The sequence below is a fragment of the Lampetra fluviatilis genome, chromosome 1 (assembly GCF_964198595.1).
Source record: "Lampetra fluviatilis chromosome 1, kcLamFluv1.1, whole genome shotgun sequence".
NCBI classification, from domain to species: Eukaryota; Metazoa; Chordata; class Hyperoartia; order Petromyzontiformes; family Petromyzontidae; genus Lampetra; species Lampetra fluviatilis.
Window position 1 is genome coordinate 433,366 of NC_136275.1, and position 26,334 is coordinate 459,699.

The 26,334-nt window shown below is 58.2% G+C and overlaps 2 protein-coding genes across 3 annotated transcripts in view; both read right to left on the minus strand.

Annotated features, from left to right (window-relative positions):
• The window catches only part of LOC144945452 (V-type proton ATPase 116 kDa subunit a 1-like), a 30,104-nt gene extending 27,682 nt beyond the window's left edge, over positions 1–2,422 (minus strand). For both annotated transcript variants that reach the window (XM_078874045.1, XM_078873992.1), the window contains exon 1: positions 2,301–2,422. The gene's annotated coding sequence lies outside the window, so the exon portion shown is untranslated. The remainder of the gene's footprint in view (positions 1–2,300) is intronic.
• A 7,981-nt stretch (positions 2,423–10,403) lies between these two features.
• The window catches only part of LOC144945609 (V-type proton ATPase 116 kDa subunit a 1-like), a 77,337-nt gene continuing 61,406 nt past the window's right edge, over positions 10,404–26,334 (minus strand). The window contains exon 22 of the mRNA XM_078874171.1: positions 10,404–13,252. Within this exon, the coding sequence (XP_078730297.1) occupies positions 13,159–13,252 (94 nt within the window). The 3' untranslated portion in view covers positions 10,404–13,158. The remainder of the gene's footprint in view (positions 13,253–26,334) is intronic.

Consider the following 26,334-nt stretch of genomic DNA (forward strand, 5'->3'; position numbering starts at 1 on the left):
CTGATATTTACCCGCACCCCGATACACATTTAAGTCGGAGCTAACCTCAAAGGAGCCCCCTCGACTTATTCAAACACCACTTGTTCCCCCCTCCCCCGCCATGTCAGCTGCTGCGAGGGATTGAACCGAGGCCTCGTGCAGCTCCCCTGGGTGTCCGTGGAGACGCACAGAGAGAGAGGCAGAGAGACACACAGAGAGAGACAGAGACACAGAGAGAGACACAGAGAGAGAGAGAGAGGCAGGGGACATCAAGCCCACCCACGGTGCCACCATCCGGCAGCATTTCAGAAAGCGAATCCTGGACTGGTTTCGCCGTTCTGGGCGTCGTCAGCAGAGTCAGCCTCAACGCCGCTGCCGCTGCGGGGAAGAGCACCACCATGGCAGCCACGGGGAGCCAGGGGCGAAGGCGCAGAGCACCACCACCAGCACCAACCACCACCACCAGCACCAGCACCACCAGCACCACCAGCACCAGCACCACCAGCACCACCAGCACCACCAGCACCACCACCAAGTGGCGGTGACGTCACCACGACGCTTGTGCCAGGCCATGTGCACCTTGAGGCCACGTGAAGTGTGGACCGTCCGCTGGCAGGAGGTCACGGAGCAGACCCAGGTGCCACGGGTCGACTGACTGAGATGACTGGCTGATGCACCACCTGTGCCCCCTACTGTGCCAACTTGCTGTGCTTTATGTCACCCGGCGCTCCGCTCGTTGTTGTGAGCGTCGCTCCTCCGCCCTCCGTTGTTGTTGGAGGGCGACTGCCTCCAACTGCCCAGTAGCGTCCTTCACGAGCCTCCTCCACTGAGGCCGATCTTGACACCACTGGTACCAGTCATCAGCAAGTCCACTCAGCTCCACGTCCTCCTGTACCACATCACTCCATCTCTTCTCTAGCCCGTGCTGCGCCCGTTTAGCCCCCTCGATTCGGCCGAACAAAAGCTGTTTAGGCATGCGGTGGCTGGGCATGCGGGCTACATGACCCAGCCAACGCAGCCTTGCCTGCCGGAGGAGCTCACCGATGGGACTTTTCCCAGATCTTTCAAGGATTTGTGAGCTCCTCACACAATCCAGCCTGGTTAATCCCAAGATGGATCGTAGGCAGGCCAGCCTAAATGTTTCTAACCGGCGAAGATGCTCCATTAGGGGGGTCCACGTTTCACAAGCGTAGAGAAGGGAGGGAATGACTGTGGCCGAGAAGACCTGAAGCTTCATGCGGAGCAACAGACCAGGCAGCTTCCACACAGCGTTACGCAACCAATGAAAAGATATTGCCGCTCGACTGATTCGGAGTGAGACCTCCACTGCCAGATCGGAGCCGGTCATGAGCACACTGCCCAGGTATGGGAAACTCTCCACTCTCTCCACAACTACCCCATCACCGATTGGGAGTTGTGGGGGTGGAGTGTCCGATGGTACAAAATACCCTGGCAGGTGCTTAGTTTTGGTCGGGCTGATAGTAAGGCCCCACCTCTTAGTGGCACACTCCAGTTTCAGCAGAAGCGTATCTAACTCCTCCTCTGAATGAGCAGCAATTACCAAATCATCGGCAAACATAACGTGGTTGACCAATAGGGAGCTATCCCTTGACCGCACCCGGGCGTCGATCAGCCTCCCATTATATCTGTACCAAATGGATATTCCCCCGGTACAGCTATTGAAGGCTTCACGAACTACGTGGTCAAAATAGATGTTAAATAATGTGGGAGCCAGAGGATATCCCTGTCGCACCCCAAGGTGTACAGGGAATGGCTCTGACTCCCAGCCACGTAGTTTTACCCGGGCCCGCTCACCATCATGAAGGTCCTTAATGATCGTGAGCGGAGGGTCAGGGACTCTGAAAGCACGAAGAACAACCCAGAGCCCAGCCCAGGCTTACTGATGGTATCATAGGCCTTGACCAGGTCAATAAAGCAGAGATGTAGGTCTTGTTGGAATTCCTTACACCTCTGCTGTAGCAGAAGGACAGAAAATATGGCATCTGTGCAAGACCGCCCTTTCCTAAAACTGCATTGGGGCTCCGCAAGCCTCTCCTCAGCGTGCCTAGCAAGGCGATGTTGAATAATCCTTGCCAGGACATTTCCCACCACCAGCACCACCACCACCAGCACCACCAGCAGCGCAGAGGACACGCGATCCATCCATCTTTGGCAAAGGGGCCTCACTCTCACAAACACGCGGGAGGGATGGTGTGTGTGTGTGGGTGGTTGTGTGTGGATGTGTTGGTGGTTGTGTGTGTGTGGGTGGTTGTGTGTGGATGTGTTGGTGGTTGTGTGTGTGTGTGTGGACGCGTAGTTACCTTCGACGGCGCAGGGAAGTAGCGGCCCGTGGGGAGGGTGGTGGTGGTGCGGACCGTGGAGGCAAGTGGCGGTCTCACCCTGGAGATGTCCCTCCCTCTCCCTCCCTCTCTCGAGCTCTCTGTGCGCCACGAGGCAGCCAGGAGGCCCCCTATAAATACATCCACGTGGTGCTCACCACGTGGTGAGCGCGCGTAGCTGGCCGGGGCGGTGCTGGCCACTGCTCACCGGATCGCTCGGGCGCTCGCAATGCCTGTGGTGGTGTTGTTGTTGTTGGTGTTACACCCCCCCACCCCAAGCCACCAGGATCCGGCCACACCGGCTCGCGGAGGGGGCCCCGGCTGGCAGCCGCTGATAGGAGGCACCGCACGCGTCGAGTCCCCACACCAATTGGGCCGGGCGCGTTGATTGCGTAATCACACCCCCCCCCCCAGCGCCTCCAATTCATCATCCGTGGCGAGAGAGCGAGCGAGAGATTCAAACAATGACACAAGCCACGACCCACACAATGACACAATGACACAAGCCACGACCCACACAATGACACAAGCCACTACCCACACAATGACAAGACACAAGCCACGACCCACACAATGACAAGACACAAGCCACGACCCACACAATGACACAATGACACAAGCCACGACCCACACAATGACACAAGCCACTACCCACACAATGACAAGACACAAGCCACGACCCACACAATGACACAATGACACAAGCCACGACCCACACAATGACACAAGCCACACAATGACACAAGACACGACCCACACAATGACACAAGACACAATGACACAAGCCACGACCCACACAATGACACAAGCCACAAGCCACGGCAGTGGCCGTTGTGGCCATGCAACCCAAACTCGGGGCCAGATCGTGAATGATCCGCTGCAGTCGTCTGCGCTCCTTCAACGGAGGATTAACAGCAGCGCCACACGAACTCTCTCTCTCTGTGTCTGTCTCTCTGTCTGTCTCTCTGTGTCTCTCTGTGTCTGTCTCTCTGTGTCTCTCTCTGTGTGTCTCTCTGTGTCTTTCTATGTGTCTCTGTCTGTGTCTGTCTCTCTGTCTGTGTCTCTCTGTCTCTCTCTGTGTATCTCTCTGTCTCTCTCTCTGTCTCTCTCTCTGTGTCTCTCTCTGTCTCTCTTTCTCTCTGTGTCTCTCTGTGTGTCTCTCTCTATATCTGTCGCTGAAGTCCTATCGTCGTGGCCAGCAGCGCGACACGAGGCTCCGCAACGCGCGTGGCTGTGGCCATGAGGCCCAAGGCGAGGAGAACAACGTCACACGCAGCGTCGCCTCCTTCCCCTGTAACAAACAAAAACCCCGATCCCATCAGCCGCGCATCATTGAGCGGCTGATGGGTTCTCGGGATCGGTTGTAGCGCAGCCACTGGCGGCGTCCCGAACGCGTTCGTGACAACTTCCGTGACCCGCAAACAACGAAACTGGAGTTGGCGGAACGGGCAAAGGTGCGGCCCTGCAACCTCTCGCTCACGCCACTGATGGCGGAAGGACGTCGAGAGAGCCAGGGTCACTGCGGAGCCCCTGGGGAATTCCACCAGAGGGTATTTGGCCTACTCTTCCACCGTTGACCAGACGTCTCGGATAAAACAATGAAGCGAGCGCGCCGCACGCTTTACCGCGGCGCACGCGGATGGCGACCTGACATTCACACGGACAATCGGCAAACCGCAACGACCTGGCCGAGCTTGAGTGGCGTTCGTGCGTGGAGTGAACGGGAGCCGTGCAGCGAGCTCACGGAAACTCTGAGTGGCAGGTTCCCACCCGCGCGCTTCGCTTATCGCGCCATCGCAATGCATTGAAACGACCGCCAATGAAGGCAGCGTCTCGCGCGGCGGCAATTCGAGTGGCCCGGCGCCGACATGTTTGGCTGCAAACGATCGGCGAGTCAAACTCGAAGAGCGAACAGCAATTTAGAAAGAAAAACGGAAGAAAAAAACGACCGATGTTTTTTTCCGGGGGGTTAGATCGCGTAAATATATAATTGTGTCGTTTAAACTTCGATTGTGAATGCTGTGGCTTAGCTCTCCAACACACAACCGGTGTGCTGTACGTTCTGTTTACGTGACAACCCTTACTAGTTGGCTGTGTCGGGTGGTGGCGGGTTTAACGACACATTTATATGTTTACGCGATCAAACACAAAAAACCTCTATTATGGACGATATTGCTCGCGTGAGCCTGCTGCTGCGTGTTAAACCGATTTATATCAAGATCGATATCCATTCTTAATGCGATAGCCCCCCGCCGCCCGGATGGTCGATGTGGCCCTCGCTCACGAGGGCAAGGCCCGCACCCCGCGCCGCCTGGGCCCCAGGAGTGGGCCAGGCCCCTGCTGGGCACGGCAACGACGTCTCGGTGGTCGCGGGGGATGCACAGACGGGCAACGAGTCGGGGCCCGCGCGCTGCCCCGAGCCGGCGGTGGAAAGTCCACATTCCCATGGCAGGGGCCCGTCTCTCCGTGGTACAATGAACGTCGTTCCCGTTACTATCCAGGCAAGGATCGGCGAGTTTCGGCATCGATTTGAGGAGGGTCCCGCGCGAGGGATGTTTGGCGAATTTAATGAGTCCGCGCCTGTGCTGTGGGAGATAGCGCTCGGAGAGCCCCACAGATGGATTCAAGGCTCCACTGCGGCGCTGACATTCCCCGGCAGTGTCCCATCCAGGCACTGGGCAGGCGCAAGCATCCCGCTTAGCTTCTGAGTCGACTGACAAGAGCGTTAAGCACATTGAGAGCGAGCGAGAGAGCGAGAGAGCGAGAGAGAGCGAGAGAGCGATGTTGTTATTTTGGTGGCGGGCCCCGGACACGGCTCGCCCTTGCCGTGACCTCCCGCCGCTGAACGGACGTCGCGTTGATCGTGACGGATCGACGCGGACGACCCGAGGCCACGGCCGGTCCCTTCGCGGCGACGACGACGACGAGGAGGAGGAGGAGGAGGAGGAGGAGGAGGAGGAGGAGGAGGAGGAGGAGGAGGAGGAGGAGGAGGAGGAGGAGGAGGAGGAGGAGGAGGAGGAGGAGGAGGAGGAGGAGGAGGAGGAGGAGGAGGAGGAGGAGGAGGAGGAGGAGGAGGAGGAGGAGGAGGAGGAGGAGGAGGAGGAGGAGGAGGAGGAGGAGGAGGAGGAGGAGGAGGAGGAGGAGGAGGAGGAGGAGGAGGAGGAGGAGAATGATGATGATGATGGATCGGCCTCGAGTGTCCGGGCGCTCGCCAGGAACGGCGGGACCGGAGCGAGTCTGCGCTGGTGGCAAGCGACTCCCCGCGGACGCCTCCGACTGGCTCCTCGTCACCGGCGGCATCACGCACGAGGCCCCACACTCGCGACGTGCACCACGGCCGAACCCCATCGCGGCGCGCAAGAAGCGCCGATGTCGCGCTCCAGTCGCCGCTCGGTGGCGGTGATGTCACCGAGCGGCGCCTGTGCCAGGCCAGGTGCACTTTTGAGTTCCGCGTGAAGAAGTGTCGAAGCGTCGGTGGCGGGAGGAGGTCTCGCGGGACGGCAAGAAGCCCCAGCACGCACGGACACACACGGCGAGCAAGTGAAAGCCCGACCGGCAAAAAGGAATGAACCAATGAAGAAGATGTCAGCTGATCTATCGCGGCGTCCTTCACGCAAATGGAACCTCGCGACGGCCATCGAGCCGGGAGGCGGCGGCCACGCGGCGAGGAGCCGGGCGGCACCACCGCGCGAACACGCGAGAGAGAGAGAGCCCTGCAGGTCGGGCGGCCTGGGGCCCACTGGTGGAGGGCACGGGCTGGGGCTCACTGCTTGGGGGTACGGGTTGGGGCTCCCTGCTGGAGGGCACGGGTTGGGGCTCACTGATAGAGGGTACGGGTTGGGGCTCACTGATAGAGGGCACGGGTTGGGGCTCCCTGCTGGAGGGCACGGGTTGAGGCTCACTGATAGAGGGTACGGGTTGAGGCTCGCTGATAGAGGGTACGGGTTGGGGCTCGCTGATAGAGGGTACGGGTTGGGGCTCGCTGATAGAGGGTACGGGTTGGGGCTCTCTGATAGAGGGTACGGGTTGGGGCTCGCTGATAGAGGGTACGGGTTGGGGCTCGCTGATAGAGGGCACGGGTTGGGGCTCACTGATAGAGGGTACGGGTTGGGGCTCACTGCTTGGGGCTACGGGTTGGGGCTCACTGATAGAGGGTACGGGTTGGGGCTCACTGATAGAGGGTACGGGTTGGGGCTCACTGATAGAGGGTACGGGTTGGGGCTCACTGATAGAGGGCACGGGTTGGGGCTCACTGATAGAGGGTACGGGTTGGGGCTCACTGCTTGGGGCTACGGGTTGGGGCTCACTGATAGAGGGTACGGGTTGGGGCTCACTGATAGAGGGTACGGGTTGGGGCTCACTGATAGAGGGTACGGGTTGGGGCTCGCTGATAGAGGGTACGGGTTGGGGCTCTCTGATAGAGGGTACGGGTTGGGGCTCTCTGATAGAGGGTACGGGTTGGGGCTCACTGATAGAGGGCACGGGTTGGGGCTCACTGATAGAGGGTACGGGTTGGGGCTCACTGATAGAGGGTACGGGTTGGGGCTCACTGATAGAGGGTACGGGTTGGGGCTCGCTGCTTGGGGGTACGGGTTGGGGCTCACTGATAGAGGGTACGGGTTGGGGCTCTCTGATAGAGGGTACGGGTTGGGGCTCACTGCTTGGGGGTACGGGTTGGGGCAGTCCGGGCGGGATGACATTGTCACGCTGTGGGTTGGGTCACCTTCCCGCCCTCTGCAGTGTTTAGCCAACACGGGGACACACGCACGTGTGTGTGTGTTGTGTGTGAATGTCCGTGTGTGTGTTGTGTGTGTGCATGTCCGTGTGTGTGCATGTCCACAGAGCTCGCGTGCCCCGAGTGGCGATGTGGCTGGAGGTCTCGCTCAGGGGCTCAGGCCCTGAGCGAGATCCTCGCCAATGCAGGCGGCAGAGCTTTTCAGAGCAGCCCCGCGTCTGTTCTGGGGTTGGCCAAACGCGTCCGTTTCATCGTCAACGTTCAGGACTTTAGTTTAACACCGAGTAGCAGTGGCAGGAGGAGGCGGCTTTAGCGACCAATATCATCCATAATAAAGGGGGGGGGGGGGGGTGTTTGGGTAAGATCGCGTCAATTTAGATGTGTCGCTAAACCCGCCACCATCGTACTTGAACAACTCGGAGACACACGAGTGTGGAGCCGCGCGCGTGTTCGACGCCGCTCCGACCCAGACAAAGCGCGGCATCTTCGTGTTGACGACGGCAACGCGGGCATCCAAGCGGAGGCCAAGCAGGTCACCACTGCCAACCCCCCGCGGAGCTGAACACGCATTTAACTTGATCTTAACTTTGTGTTTTTATTGCGCTCACCAACGCACTCTGCAGGCTCGGGCCAGCTGAGCTTCCCAGATCTGATGAGATGATCCGGTTCCAGATGTCACCGCTATTGGCCAAAAAGCCAAATGCTGAATGAACTTACGCCGCAAATGACAGGCACCTCTCGATTAACGAGAGGGATGCGTTCTTTAAAAAAAAAACCCCACGCGATTTATCCAAATGGGAACGGCCACACCCATTAATTTAAATACAAAAGATTCGAGATGTGTTTCGGACATTACACCTCTACTCCTAACCGAAACACCTACTGCTGTATCACCGTTCACAACACAAACAAAACAACAAACAGCACAAACACTAAAACGCCCGAATAGTAATTCCTTTAACAAGAAACAAGATTGGCCTCTCGTGGGGAACTCGCCACGAGCTGGACGGAGGCGGCCGTCTCGCGGGTGGCTTCTCGATCGGCGATCTCGCGCCGCGTGGCCGCAGTGAAACTTCGTCTCGCGCGGGAAATTCGATGTCGTGAATGGAACATGCTCCACAATTTGTCAATGGCGCTCACGCGAAATGTCGTGAACGGAACCAAGTGGCGGGATACCGGCAGGGTTCCCGTGTGGGGGTCACAGAGAGCGCGGGCAGGACCCTCGTGCAGGAGCCCCGAGACTCCGCGAGGCATTCCGGTGCGAGCGAGGACAGGGGTCGTTGCAGGCGATGTGACGTGGAACGCGACCACGGCTCATCTGGCATCGACTCTCCGTGGGTCACGACGACAATCACTGCCGATGCGTGAGCACGCGCACAACGCACGAGCCAAGAGCAAGTTTAACGTTTCATCAAGAGTCACCATATCCAGCGTGCCGGAGTGCAAAAGTCATGCCATTGTGAACGCGCAGTAGAGTTATCAATGAATGCTAATCGATACGTTGTGCATACGTGCTATTTATGTATGGATTATGTATCTTCCTGCGATGCCCGTGTTGATGAACGTCGCACCCCGTCCGCCCGGTCATACTTCAAACCCCGCAGCCCTCGCCGCCGGTGGCGCCGCGGGCATCACCCCGCGTGGCGCTCCGTGCGTGCCACGCGGGGCCCTCTGGGGGTGCGAGGGGGGGGGCAGCGTCACGGGCCGCACGGGGCGAGAGAGGCGGGCGGGCGGCGAGAGGCCGCGGTGGAGAGCCACCTCGGCATCGTGTTCGCGGTCACGTTCAGCGAGCGCGGGTCGAGCGGAGGAGGGACGGGGGCGCAGCAGTCGCCGTGAACGCGGCCGCGTGGCTCGCGGTGGGGAGGGTCAAGATTGTCCACGTCCTGGGTGGGGTGAGGTGGGGGGCGGGTGAAGAAGACGTCCCTGGTCTCCTCGACTTGTCGCCTGGTTACAGAGAACTACAACTCCGGGGTCGATACAATAGACACCGGCTTATGGGGATGTCAGGATTGGTTGTCCTATGGATAGACTCGCCCCCGCTATAGGAACGTGGAATTAGCATCATTGCTTCAGGGCTGTAAACGGGAGATGAGCAGCAATGCCTCGTGGCTCGCATGAGCAGCGAATCGCGACTCTCAACTGCGGCACAAGACGCGGGCCTCCAGGACGCGTCCACCCAGAGTCGTCCCTAGGTGGGGACGACTCTGGGGGTGGACGACTCTGGGTGGGGACGACTCTGGGGGTGGACGACTCTGGGTGGGGACGACTCTGGGTGGACGACTCTGGGTGGGGACGACTCTGGTGGTGGACGACTCTGGGTGGGGACGACTCTGGGGGTGGACGACTCTGGGTGGGGACGACTCTGGGTGGACGACTGGGGGTGGACGACTCTGGGTGGGGACGACTCTGGGTGGACGACTGGGGGTGGACGACTCTGGGTGGGGACGACTCTGGGTGGACGACTGGGGGTGGACGACTCTGGGTGGGGACGACTCTGGGTGGACGACTGGGGGTGGACGACTCTGGGTGGGGACGACTCTGGGTGGACGACTGGGGGTGGACGACTCTGGGTGGGGACGACTGGGGGTGGACGACTGGGGGTGGACGACTCTGGGTGGGGACGACTGGGGGTGGACGACTGGGGGTGGACGACTCTGGGTGGGGACGACTCTGGGTGGACGACTGGGGGTGGACGACTCTGGGGGGGGGGGCGACTCTGGGTGGACGACTGGGGGTGGACGACTCTGGGGGGGGGGGCGACTGGGTGGGGACGACTCTAGGGGTGGACGACTCTGGTCAGCAAGTCGCGCTCAGCCGTCCTGTACAATGAGATGCGATGAGTGCAAAGCTACAAAGATCCCCCGTGTAGCCTCAACAGGCTGTTGGGGCAAGTGCTGTTAGCGAGTAGCACCAATGAAGGCCGGCACGGCGCACGAGGTGGGTGGCCAGCATCACGCCCGGCCGCCTTTGTCTCCCAAGTGTCGATGTACACGCACTGCCCCAGGTACTCATTTGAGGCCGAGTCGACCTAGGGGAGGCCCAGGATCGGTTCAGATAATCGTCACCCGGTGGCGTTGGTCGTGAGCGGGTTCGTGGCGCAGCGTGGCGCTGACCGCTGCGCTCCCCACACATTCACGTTGAACGTGTAACCACCGCACGGCCACACTCTGCGATTGTCGTGTACACCACGAGGCTTCGACAGCTTCCCATCGTGAGACTTTGCCTCGCGTGCGCGACCGCTGTGGGCGACGACTCGCGAGTCGGCTGACTCCGCCAGCGTGTCGGCGGTGGCGGCGCGTTCAGAGGCGGCAATGAAGGACGCGGGGGGGGGGGCCCTCCTCGGATGTTGCTTTTGCTGAACACATTTATTACACCACATCGACGGGTACGCCACATAGCTGGGGGCAGTACTCGCACACGGCACGGAACAACCACGGCACGGCACAACCACGACACGGAACAACCACGACACGGAACAACCACGGCAAACCTCTTGGGGGGGGGGGGGGGGGGGGAGCTTGAGAGCTCGAAGCCGCAGAACAAGTCACGTCCAAGTCGGCAGAATGGGGCCCAAGCGCGCTCCCAGCGAGATTGAAATTAACGGGGGGCTCCCATCGCCACTGCGAGCGAGGGGTCGACATCGTAGAAGGCTGCGATGTCTGCGGTACCTTGAACCGTCGATGGCTCTGCCCCGAGCGACAGCGGCACGCACGACGGCGCGTCAACTACGAGGACTGCGACTGGGAAGTGCACCACCACAACAACCACCACAACAACCACCACCACCGACTTCAATGTCACAGCACGAACTTCAAAACACGACACACGTGCAGGGAGGGTCGCGGAAATTAAAAATGCCTTTCACGTTCAATGCCGTCGCGCCGTTTCGCGAGGCAACCCACAACAGTGAAACAAACGGTAACGCGTCGCATGTAAACGAGAGATCCAGTTCACGCCAGAGCACTGCAGCGCGTCCGCTACCACGACGGCGCGGGGCGGATTGGGGCGGCCTCCCCCCCCCCCCCCCCCCGGGGGTGTCCGGAGGTCACCGGGCCAGGAGCCAGAGACCCCCCCGACGGCCTCCGACGGGAGACCTCTCCCGGGATGCCAGTTGTCGGCGGCGAGCGGCTCGCAAATCGCACGCAGCGCCTTCCCTTCGCCTCCCACCTACCCTTAGAGCCCCCCACCCCATCCACCCACACACCCCACCCACCCACACACCCCACAAATTCCACAGCTGTGTACGCAACACAAGCAACGGACCGGCAATACCCGGCAGTGACGCGGGCGCTATTGTAAAAGGGTGGAAAATATCGAGCTGTTAAAACCCGCGTGGTGTTTAAGTAACTCGCCACATTCATTCCAGGCATTTTAAATGCAGTCAATACTTATCAAGTGGAGTTTGCACTTTCTTGTTGTTGTGGGATATCGCACGGAGCCGTCCTGCCGACTTGCACGAGCTCTCGTAAACCTGAAGCATCGCGGTCAGGATCGCCATCCTTGATACATCTGGGACAGCCACGCCGCGTCCCGCACGCCGGGGCGGGCGTCACCGCGCGCACCTCCACAGCGGGGACACAAGCTCGGAGGGCACGTAACATCAACCACTTGTTTATAATGCTGTCCGTATATCGATATGCAACGTATAATGGATTAGCCCACGCAAACACCTATATTATATATACCAATGCATTCATTAGCTACTTACTATTTGTAACATTGACGCACACAATCACAACACAACGAGCACACCGATTGCTGGGGTCGACACGAACCGCGGCATGGAACACCACGTGGACGTCCAATGCCTCGCCCCCCCGTCACGTGGCCCTGCCAGTCCCACGGCAGGCCTCGTGCTCTCCGCGCTACCCCGCCGGGGGAGGAGGGGAGGGCGCTGGGGCGAGAGGCCCCCCCACCCACCTCGCTCGGGGGCTATCACGGAGCTTGCGCTCGGTAACCACGTCGCGGTCCGTCGGAAGGACGCTCGCTCGCGCGCCGGTCGAGGAGACCGGGCGGACCTGGATCCGTGGGCAATCCGCTGCTGGATGACGGCCTCCCCACGCCGTGCGGGCCCGCTGGGGCTCGTTTAACCATACTTCGCCACCCTGGTCCCTACGAGTTGTTGGCGGAGGCAGGGGGGGAGCCCATCGTGGCGACGTCGCGCAGTACGGAATCCGCAGCGCTGCTGGGTTGTGCACGGGGCGCCGTTTTCTTTGAAATTTGGCCAATGGTCAAATCGACGTCAATTACTCAAAGCGAGTTTGGCCGTTTGCTGCCCACATTTGGCGGACGCAAACCGCCCGTCCGCCCGTCCGCCAACGAACCGAGCGCGGGCGCCGAGACGCGCGCTTTGCAATCGTTTGAAAGAAACATCGCAAGGTTCGGCCGTGAACATGATCGGTTTAGTTTCCCCGCGACGGCACAATTCTGGCTGCGCTGGCAACGGCGCGGCGAGCACGTGGCACGAGCGACGTGACGGGGCCCGGGGCAGTGACACGTTTATTGAAGCAGGGAACAGACGTCCGAGCGAGCGACGGGCCGATCGGAGCACATCACAAAGTGTAATATTTCACGAGCTGACGCGAGATCTTTTTTTTTTAAGCCGTCTATCTTTATAATCCTTTCAGCGAGACAGCTTTGTCAAGTTAAAAATCTATAACGCGCACCCGCAACTGATATCGACATTGTTACGTGGAAAACATAATCAGCTTCGAGAGGAGTCGATCGCCGGGAATATATTGTCGTTGGAAAAAAAAAGTAAATCGTTAAAAATTCATTTAAATAATTTATTAAATAAAACCAAAAAACCCCTAATGCTTGTTGAGCGAAGCTGCGCGCGCGTTGTAATGTGCGCGCGCGCACGCACGCAGGACAAATGAGTGAAAACTGCTTGTTGTTGTTGTTGTTGTTGAGCGTTATTGTCCTTCCCCCGCACCTGCGATGAGCCACGACCGGCCCGTGCGGCGGAAGTCCAAGGTACAGCAACACGGGACACACCAAGGGGACGGAGCAGCCTCTGCGACACGAGCGCACGCTGGGCTCGGAGGCAGAGCGCCGCCGCGGAGAGGGGGGGGGCACCCCAGCGCCCCCCGCAGCTCATCATCATCACTCTTCCAGCTGGCTCTCCAGGAGCTGCTGGAAGGAGAAGGGGGCAAACTTGTAGCCTGTTCCCAAGTAGAATTTGTTCTGAAACTCCACCCTGCGGAGGGAAGAGAAGAGTGGAGGGGGGGGGAGGGAGGCATTAGCACAAACCGTTGTTGACTCGGTGGGAATTCGTTAAAAAACGAAAAATCCATCCGACACCGAAAACAGAAGCGGCTCCGCTGTAGCGGCCCGGTACGCGGCGTGAGGGGCGGCGCGAGGGCCCGGCTCAAGCGGGCGGCGAGGCGGAGCTCACGTTCTCCCTTTCACAGCCCTCGGCCGGCGGTGGAAATTCCCCGTGACGGTGGCGGGGGCGGCGGGAAGAGTCTGTCCACGGGACAACGGCTGTCGACAACCCACAAAGTGGTAGCTATTGATTCCACCCCGGAGGCGGGACTGATGGGTCGAGCCAAGCCGCGACCGGGACGTGAACTCGGAACGTTGCGATTGCGAGCCGCTGGCGATTCGTACGAGGAGGCGGCCAGCAATGACTTCGGACGAAACCGTTTACTGGCGCAGTCGCGGCAATTAGATTCCACGCGGAACGCGAGCGGTGTTTCTCCCATGATAATGAAACAGCTCTGTGACCTATAGCTCCTGTTTGCTTAAATGAGATTTAAACTGAATTTGCTCAATTATAGCATATTTATTTGACATGCCTGGGAAACTCTGCCACACTATCACCAATTCCTATTTTTCATGCCAAGACGAAACTAAATGAAATAAAAGATAGAACGGTGTCCCTCAAACGCCTCGGGAAATCAAAGGAAAGCAGCCTGCACCAGCTGAGAGAGCGCACGGGGGCGACTGTGACGCAGGCGAATAACGGCACCGTCAACGTCACGATGTAACGGGCACAGTCAACCACCACGACGGCACCGGCAACATTACGATGTAACGGGAACCACGCGACCGCGCCACCACAGTCAACGTTACCATGTAACGGGCACCACGCCATTGCGTCGGCATCGGCACCGTCACGATGGCGACGAGCACTGCGCCACCGCGTCGGCATCAGCACCGTCACGATGGCGACGAGCGCTTCTTCAAGACGGAGCAGCATACCTGCGAGCCCACGCATCGTTTTCACTTTCGAGGGATTCCGCCAAAAGCAAAGGAGGGTTTGCATTCCATAAATCAGAGCGGTCGCGGTCATCTCCCCGACGACAGGCAGCCAGAGGTCGCAATCGGGTACCCGATACCCGTACCCGTTTGCAACCCTGGTGCGGCCGGGTACGGGTACGGGTAGGCCGTGAGTCACTGGTGAGTAACCGTTTGTCACTCATTTCGGCTAGGGTACAGGTAGGGAACGGCTACCCGTACCCGGCCGGGTACGGGTACCCGTTTGCGACCCTGGTGCGGCCGGGTACGGGTACGGGTATGGAATCAAAACCCGTTTGCGACCTCTGCGGGCAGCCCCGTGCCATGCACACTGTAGGAGAGCCTCCATCTCACCGCCTGCTGACATTGCCCACCGCCCGTCCTCGTCAGCGTCTCGGCCGCGAGTAGCGCCGTGCCAGGACGTGCCCTCACCGGCGCAGCACCGTGGCAAGCGCGATGCTCGGCAACGCCGGCGCGCTGCCCAGCGCTGCATTTAGAAATTCGAACGCGCAGCTCAACTTATGGTTATAAATCAGTCCGCGGTGTTGAAAATAAATAAAAAAGAAAGTATCCAATCAGTACCACTTAATTAACTGTGCGGCGCATTGCGCTAATAACGCGGCCCTCGAAGAGAAAACAGTGCTGAGTGTGGTCGTTAAGCACGAGGTCGGCATCGGTGCTCATTAAGCATGTGGACCGTACGCTCACACCGCACACCTGGCAGCTCGTTTGTTTTCCCGAGATGCATCAAAGGCCAAACGTTGGAATTCAGCGCATTCGTTAAGTTACGGCTTTCAGGGTCAATCGTTTTAAAATAATACATCAGACGGGAGCAAACGGAACATATTCGCGTTGAAGAATGTAATTTTCTGAGTTGGAGTTTCATCTCCTTAAGAAGTCTACTTCAACGAACTGCAGAATGCAGGTTTATAAAGTGCGTGTAAAGGCTGTGCAAATGGCGAGTGTGCACATCAGCGTCATTTGGAGAATCGGTGGCTTTTTGAACTCGGCAATAGTGGCAAGTCTCACAGATTCGTAACGGCGTACTCGATCACGCACCAACGCGTAGGCGAGCGGGGTACAAACGTACGTAGCATGATGAACAAATACATACGATTGTGTGCCCAACAGACACAGTGGATTATTTACATTTCCACGTGCTGTTCCGCCACAGTTAAAAGACTCTTCAAGCTGGCCCTCTAAGGATCATTGGTCGGGAGCCAGGTGCTCCTGCATGCTCATGCCAATACAACGCCATGCACGTAGCTTGACCCGGGCACCTCACCGTCATTCACAAAAATAAAAACATTAAAATCTCAAATTTCTAAATTGTAACCTCCCAACAGAAGGCCACTGAGAGGCCGTCACGAAACATCTCAGCGTCAGGTACTCCGACATCTCGGCGGCCGTCCTCCGCCCCGGCCTGTCCTCCCGTGAGGTGCAGCAGAGCGCCGGACAGCACTGCCCATGGCTCTCACAGCCTCCGTGCTCCCAGCAGGGCAAGCCGCTGACGCAGCCGGGGGAGCTGCGGCGAGCGATCCCCACGGGCGAACCGGAACAGCTCAAAGCGCAAAGATGTTCAACGTCGACACGGGGTACACGTCCAAGTAGCAGCTTTGTAGACGTGGTCACCTTGTCGGGGAGTGGAGGCTTCATGGAAAGAACGACGTCATAATTACCACATGGCCTAACGCAAGCAGAGATCATTGTGCATTGCCGACGAAACTCGTGAAGGGCCAACACGGCCACACGGCCGCTCGGCCCCCCGCGTGGTGGAAGGCCCTACTGGGGGCGGGGGTGCACCCCGCCGAGTCGCCGACCCCTCCCCCCCACCCCGGCGGCCGGCACGAGCCCCACGATGTCGGGCTCGTGCGTGGAGGCCTAATTAGCGGCAATTATATAATCAGAATGAGCCTAATTAAGAGAGAGACGGAGCGCATCACCTGCGTACTAACGAGATCCCGGAGCCCAAAGAAATATCAAGATGCAGAAGGACGCAGCCGGGCTGGCGCGTAGAATATCCGCAAACCGTCGGGGGGCAACAAGAAAAACCCAACGACTCGGACGAACGCGAGACCGGTGGCGTCGAGCCGATGGCAGAGACTGGAAGTTGGCGTGCGGTCGGTGACCGAGTTGTGGTCCCGCTACGGAGTTCGTGTGGGAGTGGTGCTTCCAAGAGGAGTTCCACCTCCTTCCCCGTGCTCCCGGAGGTCGCGGGGGAGACCCGACGCATCACGTCCCTGTCGCACCGCCGGTCTGTACCCCATCTCTGCTTTATTTCCGTCGAAATGAGACGGTGGAAAATGAAGGTCTCAATTTCGAGCCGATGGTGTTCGGCATTGCCACGACAACGCATTTAGTCGCCAACACACCGAACCCGCATCGACCCTTGGGATGGAACAAATCGCCTGTGGAGCTGGCCGTGTGTGCACTGCGTGAGCATTTCGAGCACGCGTTAATAATCCTGACGATCCAGGGAGGTTCTCGGCAAGAGTCCACGATCGCAAGTAGATTGAATTCCGTGCATGTCAATCCCTTGGACGCGTCACATTGCCGTGTCACGATGTGTCTGTGGACAATCGACAACAAAAGCAGTGACTTTGCAAAACCAAAACCCCCTCCCCCTTCTGCTCCTAACTCTGTGTGTGGGCTTCACCGACAAGCAGGCACGTACAGCATCTATGGAACAAAAAGCAAAAAATGTTTTTGTACATTTGGAATTGACGCCATTCTTACAGGGCAAGGCTAACTGTGCTGCACACAGTCTGCGGTGCAGGAGGGGGCGATGACCGCTCCGTCTACTCCAACTGAACAGTTTGGAGGTCATTGATCAAGTTGGAGAATGTGGACCGCGACGCCGGCACACGAGGAGGGATGACACGAACGTCAACCGCAAAGGAGGCGCCGCCGAGAATTTCTTCCGGCGAATGCCACACCGCAGCATTAACCAGGGTGGGCAGCCAGGTTCGAGCCGCGAGCCTCTGCAACGAGCGGCGGACCGCACGACCGTTGCGCCAAGCCTTCATCGTCCCAGACGCACAGAGATTTGTCCGTTACAACGGAGCACAAACGCACGGGCAAATTAGTGCCAGCGTTTTACACTCGGCGATAAACAACGATGCCAAGTGGACTTGAGAAGGGAAACAAGCAGCGAAGTTGTCGATAACCGCCGTCAGTAAAAAAAAATAACCTGGACGCTTCAAGTCTTTCTGCATAATTAATTACTCGTTGAGCTGAACGGTTCATTTAAAAGTCTCCAGCAGCATCGATCGTTCTGAACATTTCAAACCAAATGGACGGGGCCTCAGCCCCGCCAAACAACTGAAGATTACCAACGTTGCCGCAGGGATCGACAGCCGATGGGATCGGAGTGACGGGACGTGCGGGGATTGCGAGCCCAGGGCAGGACGCTCGGCTCCGAGGGGGAGCAGGGGGAGCAGGGGGGGCCGCTCCCGCTACGCTTTGTGTTCGGGCGCGCCGAGGTCCTCGCTCGTCACGGCACAGCTCGGCGTTCCGGTGAGAACGGTTTAGGAAGGAGCCAGGCTTCGCTATATTAAAAGCAGCGTCGCGCGGTTCCGCTTTATAAATCATCGCATTTAAACGTTTTTGCTTAAATCCTTTTCAAAACATTAGGGCGGTGAAAACACGAAACTAAAAAGCCAAAGTAATTCCAAATCATTCGCAAACAGAATGCCGGAAATGTATTGCTCAATAAAGGGAACGGATCGGTAATCGAGTGAGCAGCGCGGACGTGCGCAGAGAATGCTCGAGCGGGGCCTGCCGCGGGGCGGCTGCCGTCACGCCGGGTGATGGAGGATGTTATTAAAGCCGTGTTCCCCGGGGAGCGCGAGCCACATCTCATCAGCTCTGTTTAGCATCCCGACTCGCCCCGGCGAGCCAGACACGGTTAATGAGCCAGCGCTGGTGGCGGGCAGGCGAGCGGGCGGGCGAGCGGGCGGGCGGGCGAGCACCGATAGAACCGGGGGTGGGAGGACCGTCTGCGCGCTTGCAGATAAGCCCCCGCTGCTTAAGGACGGCGCTGACAAGCGCGAGGGAGTGCGGCTCGCGGCGCTCGCTGTATTATTTTCGACAAATTACATCTCGGTCCCCGAACTGCGCGGAGTGAGGCCTGGCGCTGCCGGGACCGACAGCGATCGGCGCGGTTCTGCCTCCGAGGGATTAATTACTGCGCAGAGCCGGCAGGTGGCTTGCAGGGCGGCTCGGCGCAATGAATGACAATTCAATGTCACGCGCATCCGGGAAGCGATGCGGCAGCCGCGGCCGCACCGCGCTCGCCCACTAGCGCTCGCCCGCTAGCGCTCGGCCGCTAGCGCTGTGGCGACGATGACGAGGAGGCGATGATGACGAGGAGGAGGCGGCGGCCCCGGCCTGCCTACTAACACCCATCTGGGCTCTACCTATGCGACTGCGAGACACCGAGCAAATACAGCGAGCATTAAGCATGCACTGTGGAGATAAAGATACAGAGTGGCTCTCCGCACTGAATAAATACGTTAGTTTTAGAGACTCATTTATACTAATGGGACAACAACAACAATAATAATGGTTGTGACGCCGCGCCGCAGTCGTCAGCGCACTGCGCCGGTGAGCCGAGTTCAATTCCCAGCCACGCCGAGAGTAATTACATGTTGGCAAGCAAAATATCCACCTATCATATCGATGTCCGTTTTCGCGTTCCAAGCTGTAAAAAATAAAAATAAATGGACGGCTATAAAGAGAGAAGCAGGTTAGGTATTAAAAAATTAAATTTCAAATCCATCCCCCCTTGGTCACGCGGCTTAAAATAACATCGAGTGGCCGGCAATGTGGATGGAGCGGTAGAGCAAGAGAGGAAGCGCAATCGATGGCACGCACCACGGCCGCGGGGCGTGCAGCGGCGGCACCGCCACGAGACACTCAGGCTCCCACATTACGCCCCAAGACGCCGGCCATTTGCCGGCAAGTGGACCGGCTCTCTTAAATATTGATTGGGTGGCATTTAAGCTTTAATGGTAAGCACGATAATGAGACTCGTTTTCCATATTTTGCGGAGCAGCTAAAATAATCCAGTTCAGCCCATTGTGTCCTTGACCCTGGAGATGCTTGACGCGTTATTTATTTATTTGCTCGCTTGCGCGTACAAGGAAATGGCCGCAACCACCACAACGCAAGAGCTATTACCCTCGCGTGCCCAGGAAAGGGTGAGCTATCAATCAGGGCACGGCATTAAAGGCAAAACGTGGTACTGCTCCGACGTGTCCCGAGCGTACGCCCTGCGGCACCAGGCCGGGGCTCGGAATGCCGGCCGATTCAACCATCCGGCCGCTTCCGTGAGGGTGGCAGCCGCGAGGGCCGAGCAGCTGCGGCGAGCGCGCACACGCACGGGCGGACGCACGCACGCACACACGGGCGGACGCACGCACGCACGGGCGGAAGCACGCACGCACGCACGCATGGGCGGACGCACGCACGCACGGGCGGACGCACGGGCGTGCGCACGAAGTGGGCGAGGAGAGCCGAGACGCGGCACCCTAGCGCAGCCGTCTGTGCAGGACGACCGCGTCACCCGCAATGGGGGAACAGCTGAGCTGCGGCGTCACGCGGCCTCCAGCCAAGAGGAGCAGACGAGAGGCGCCGAGAGACGCGCTCCGCCGCTCTGCAAAATTGCACGGGCAGATTGGGGACATTTCTGAAACGGCACCGCAGCCCTCGTTGTTTGGCATTGAGGATATTACACTGCCCGACGAGGACGTGCAATGCAACGTACACACAAAATCTGGCATTCTTTGTGACGTGCCCAACCCACGTCATTTTGGCAAATATATTTGGAATGATATCACCTTCACGCAGCATTTGGCATCCATTGCAGGTCGATCCGAATTCGTTCCACCAACTCAATAGGCGACGGGCAACCGCAGATTGTAACGTTCAGGGGGCTACTAAAGCAAGGCGAGCCGAGCCGAACGCGGTCGTTGCGGAGGAGAGCGTGACCACAGTGGCGGCGACGGCAGCCTCGCCGCCTGGTGTAGGGCGACGACGTCTTCCTTCAGGCTGCTGCGTTCTGCACGCGAAATAACGCCACGAAAAATAAATTCGCTTTTCCCCTCCCCAGAGTTTGTTTTCCCCTCGGCTACCGATTTGGACAAAACGTACCAGGCCGCGGTGTCGTGTTGATTTCCACCCCGCACCTTGCGTGTGGGTTCACGTGACAAATCTACCGCACGTCACGCAGGGGGGGGGGGGGGGGGCGGGAGCGGTGGCGCAGCGGTTGGCGAGAAGACCCCGCGGAGCCCGGGCGGGGCGCCGAAATCCTCCGTCACCGACACGTGGCGGCCGGCGTGGGGACGAGCGCTCAAACAACCGCACGGCTGACACGGCGCAACGGTGGGGGGCGCCACCCAGCAGCGAATTGACACGGCGCTGCAAATAGCAAAGAGGTCTCCCGCGAAAGGGACTCGAAGGGCTTTTGTTGTGCGCTTGCGGCCTCATACTTAGCCAGTGCTCATTCGGTCGTTTGTGAAGTATTGCGTCTTTGCTCAGTTGCGTCTTTAAAAAACAGGATTGTAATTGATGTGAAGCTGCGTTAAATATAAACGAATTTACGCCCAAGATAAACTAGGTATATTCTGTGTGTGACGACGGACCGGGAGAACATAAAAGCACGATATATATCTTTGAGTTAAATACATACACTGAAACTCTGTAAACGCTTTTACATGGATACAACTTATTGCCTTCAATTCAATCTAAATAAACACGGTATGCACATTTCAGGCACGCAGCGTATTGTCGAGGCAGGAATAAAAATGGCCCCGTGGAAGTGTTGAGTTAAGGGGCCGTCGCGCGCCATTTCACCCAATCGGGCGCGCTCGCGATCCCCGTCGCCGGCGACGCGCTGAACACGCAGGTTTGTATTCAGACCGGGCGTCGGGCGCAACAACACGGCTTTATCTCGGCTTACACGCGGCGCACGAAACAAAAGGCTCGGCGACGCAACCCGCGCCGCTGGAGCGCCGCCCGCACCGCCGGAGAGACGACGGCGCTGAGGCACCCGCGGCGGCCGCGTGTGCCTCAACGCCGCGGCTAAACGCCGGATTTCCGCGCCGTCGTCATTATTATTATTCACGCCGTTGCAGAGCGCTCGATCGTGGACGGCCGCAACGGCTCGAGGCGCCGCGGGCAACCCCCCCCCCCCTCCTGCCCCAACTCCGACCACGAACGGCTGTCGCGGGTCCCTTTGTGCGAGCGAACCGGCGTCGCGATGATTATTGGCGAGGCCTTCTGCTGCCGCCGCCGCCGCTGCCGCCGAGTGGTGGTGGGCGCCGCGCTCGCGAACCGCGCGGCCCGGCCGCGTGCGGTGCCACCGCCCGCACGCGACGCTGCTCGACGCTGCTCGACGCGCGTAACGCCGGTTTTTGCACGTGGCCATAAATCCGCTGCCAATTAAGTGGCAAAGTGTTTTTTTGACCTTTGCGTTACACGCACAGACACCCACCGGCGGGGGAAACATGCGCGGTGAACGCCGAGCCAGGTTCACTGCAGGAATGTGAGCAGATGCAGAGTCCATTTTGAACCCTGATTTTCACAGCACCATTGTCTTTATTTGTATTACTTTTCTCATTATTTTTTGATATGCAATGTTTATATCTTTCGTAGCCGTGTACCCAGCCTATTCAAGTAAACACTTTAGACTGTAATAGATTTCTGCACGCGACAATGAAAATTTGTAATGGATGACAATTTTTTGTTTCACAGGAACGGCTTTAAAATACACGCCCCTCGCTCAACGTGATGTACAATGCACGGTGCACACACACACGTTGGACACACACACATGGCGCACACGCACACACACGGTGCACACACACACACACACATGGCACACACGAACACACACGGTGCACACACACACACACACGGTGCACGTACACACACACACGGCGCACGCACACACACACACGGCGCACGCACACGGCGCACGCACACACGGTGCGGACACACACGCACACACGGTGCACACGCACACACGGTGCACACGCACGGTGCACACACACGGTGCACACACACGGTGCACACACACGGTGCACACACACACACGGTGCACACACACACACGGTGCACACACACACGGTGCACACACACACACCGGTTGTGTGTTGGAGAGCACACCCACAACATTTACAATCCGAGTACTGTGCTGTGCGAGTAACGAATTGGCGTGTTCTGTTTACGTGACAAACCTGACTAATTGGCCGTGTCGGGTGGTGGCGGGTTTAACGACACATTTATATTTACGCGATCTAATCCAAAAAAACGTGTATTATGGAAAAAAAAATCATGATTTCCCATAAATATTGATTTGAAAAATAACACCGATCTGCCTTTCACTGTACGCCTTCAAAACCTCCATTGTTCATTTTCGGAATGTTCCAATTACACTGAAAAACAAAAACCCAACAGGATTCCTTTTTCCATTTGCCCTGAAGCTATTCGGGGGGGCGGGGGGATGCGATCAGATAGCACGCTGTCGACACAATATCACAACAGATATTCCTCCCCCTTTTCAGTGCAGCCAACACAGTAGTGGCGTCGTCGTCGTTGTGCCGGTTAGAAACGGCTCGCAATGCAATTTTGTTTGCAGACTGTGAAGCGCGCGTGTGTTTGTGTTTACGCACCAATAAAATCCAGCAAGGCTGACAGTCCCTTTGTGGCTACCAATAACGACCACCACCACCAACACCACCACCACCAACACCACCACCACCACCACGCACGCCGCGCTCCGCTGGGAGAGGGGGGAGGTTTGCACCAATGGAGATCGCGCGCCCCCATTCATTTGCATTTCGCAGAAAGGCAAAACACAGACAAAGATCCCCCGTACAGCCCTCGGCCGTTGGGGCAAGTTGCTGTTTTATGGGCGCCGATTAAGGGTGGCACGGCACACGAGGGGGTGTGGGTGGCCAACACCACGCCCGGCCGCCTTTGTCTCCCTCCCCAATGCCGACGGTTTACTTACCACTCCACGTACCCGTTTAAATGCGTGTATTTATGTTGAACTTCTTTCACACCGTACGTGGCCAACCGTGCCAATGGGAGGTGCGGGGCACGGAGCACGAACTAAACACAAAAAACTGTTACAAAGAAATTCGTCTGAGTCGACCTTGGGGAGGAGGAGGAGACACGACCCGCTCCAAACGTCCCCACGCTGTGATTTGGTTGCGAGCGGGAATCGAGCCGGGGTGGCCGTCGGCTTCGCGGCGCTGCCAAGCGCCCCCCCCCCCCCGCCGGCATCGCAGCGCCTGGCACGCGGGCGCACGCCCCCCCCCTCTCCTACCCTCCGCACCGCGCCACAATCCCAGCGCGCACAGAAAGCCCTCGTAAGCACACATCAAAGCCAGCCGCTTAGCGGGGGGGTGGGTACAGGGGGGGGGTCCCGCTCATTAATATGCGGCTACACGGCACGCTCGGATACTGCTCCCGCGCTGAAGGTCACGGCAAAAGGAGGGCTGCTGCTCGTGGAGAAGGCCCGGGCACCGCACGGGACTATTCACTCCGTACCCTGGCTCGTCGCAGGCACCTATCGTCCTCGCGTGCTTAACGCACACGCGCACGTACCGTGATCGTTTTTATAAGCCCTGCCCTTCCCCTAATCCTCGAACACTTGCGGCTGATGGCTCGGGCTGTCCAGACAGCTTGCGTCACCCCCCCCTTGTGTGGACAATAAACTTGATGTGAATTTCCCGGATATAATTATGCGACATTCAATTAGTTGACATCGGCAAACTTGGGCACTGGGCGAGGCTGCTGCTGCGGCGGCGGTTCACTTCGTAAACCGGTGACGTTTAAAGGACAGCAGTGGACATTTTAAGTTGAGTGGAAACTCAAAGACCGGCGCAATTTCACAATTTGTAGAGCTTACCACGTCAACATTGAACATTTGCACAAAGCAATGACATGATCACGTTCCTGGGTTAGTCCTGGGACGGTATCTGTCTGACAAAATCAGAACTGAAAAAAAAGGAAATGGAACACACAGTAAAGGAAACGAAATTAAAAGGAAAATGAGCATCTGACAGCGTCTTGCTCGTAGTCCTGACTCAGCGGTGGAAATTCCACGTTCCTACAGCAGGTGCCCGTCACTGCATATTACAATGTTATCTTCACACAAAGTGCTCCTCGTTTTTTTTTACTCTGCAGATACAGTGACCTCAATGAATCCGACACAAAGAACAAAGCGACGCGCAGGGCGCGCTTCGCCTGGTGGTGAATAGGCAGCGGCCCCCCACTTTGGAAGACTTATGGCCAATCTTCCATGACATTGCAACGATCTTTTCCCGCAAAGGAACAATTACTTGCAGCAAACTGCCCTCCCTCCAACATGAATAAGCCAATTAAAAAACACCCGTTCACTGCTCTCAAGAAACGTTTGTTTTATAGAGAAGCGCTCTGTTAGTTACTTAACATTCTGCGACTTGGTCTCCTTGTGTCCCCAACTTGCAATTAACGCTTTGTGCAGGATAAATAGCTCAACAGCTCCCTCGATTATCGACCAGAGCGCAACGTAGCGTACCCACCACGCGTGCTGCCTACGCGAGCGCCGCTAGCGGATGCGACGTGACCGCCACACCAACCCAGCTCCGGTAAGCGCGCGAGCGCGAGTCGGAATTCAAGAGAGCATCGCCCCTCTCCCACTCGAGCCCAACAACAACAACAGATGGCGACCGGCGCTTGGACGCGGCCACACGCCGCCTCGCGCTTCATCATTGTCACGCGCGCAATTGTCGACTCGTTCAGCGAGCCTCCCCGAGTCTCCCATCGACAAATAACAATTACGCTCGCCCCTCAAAAGCCGGCCAACGCCGCGGGCGATCGGCGCACACAATCGGGGACGCGCGAGACCCGGAGACTCGCACAAGACGACGGGGTTGGAACCCCTGGCCGGGCCGGGCCGGGCCGGGCCGTCCGCCCGCGGTGGCCCCCCCCCACACGCGCGCGCAGATGGGCAGGAGGCCACCGCAGAGCGAGGGCAGGAGTGGCCACCTGGCGGCGTGACGCCCCCCCCCCCGCCCCCCCCGCCGGGCCTGCCGCTGCCCACGCACGCAGGCGGGCACCTGGCCGCGGCCCCGTCCCCGACGTCGCATTCGTCGGCCCCGAGGCGGCCGCATCGAACTGCGGCCCGTCCCGTCTGTACGCCGCGGCGGTGGGCTTGAGACGTATCGACGCGGGGGGGGGGGGGCGCAGAGGGAGCGTCGCGGTGCCAGCGCTGGGACGCATCCAGCACGCTGCGAGCGCCAAGCACAACCAGAGCTGCGTCTGGGCGGGGATCGCGGAACAACGCGGAGTCGTACGTCTCGCCATTTGGTGGGGGGGGGGGGCGTGGGAGAAAGGATGGCAGGGACTGAGGTGGTAAAACTTGGGTCGAAGACGAATACTGGTGGAAGCAATGGAGTCTTTTTTCCCCCTTGAAAAACGACAACACCACCAGATTAATTTTGGCAATTTGTCGCAACTGTGGAGGCAATTCTTCTCTAACGCGTAAAAAAAACCCCTCAATAATTGCCGCCGTAATATAAATATACGCTTGATAATGAAAGTGCGGCAATATAAATTACACGGGTTGATTATGTAGCTATTTACAAATAAAGGAGCTCCGCTCTATTGAAATATGTATCACCATGTGTCTTGACGTGATCCTTCAAGCAGCTCTATCGGAGCACACGTTGAACAATGCAACGAGCTCCAATCACCGAATATATTCTGAAACCTCCACAGCACAAATGCCGATGCTCTCAGGCAGAATTAATACAATTTACCTTTTAGAACTTATCACCACAGAGAATCAAAAATGTTTAAATTAATTGCCGCTGAGGCTTCCGTCGAACATCCCGCGCTTCTCCCAGGCCATCCAGAGAATTACAAATTAACGGACAAGATTTCTTAACTTTGACACGAGTACATTACTCTTCAGTATTGAAATGCAACGATAAAGTATGCCGCTAAATTTTAGCCACAATCTAAGGCGCGAGTGAGCATCAGCCA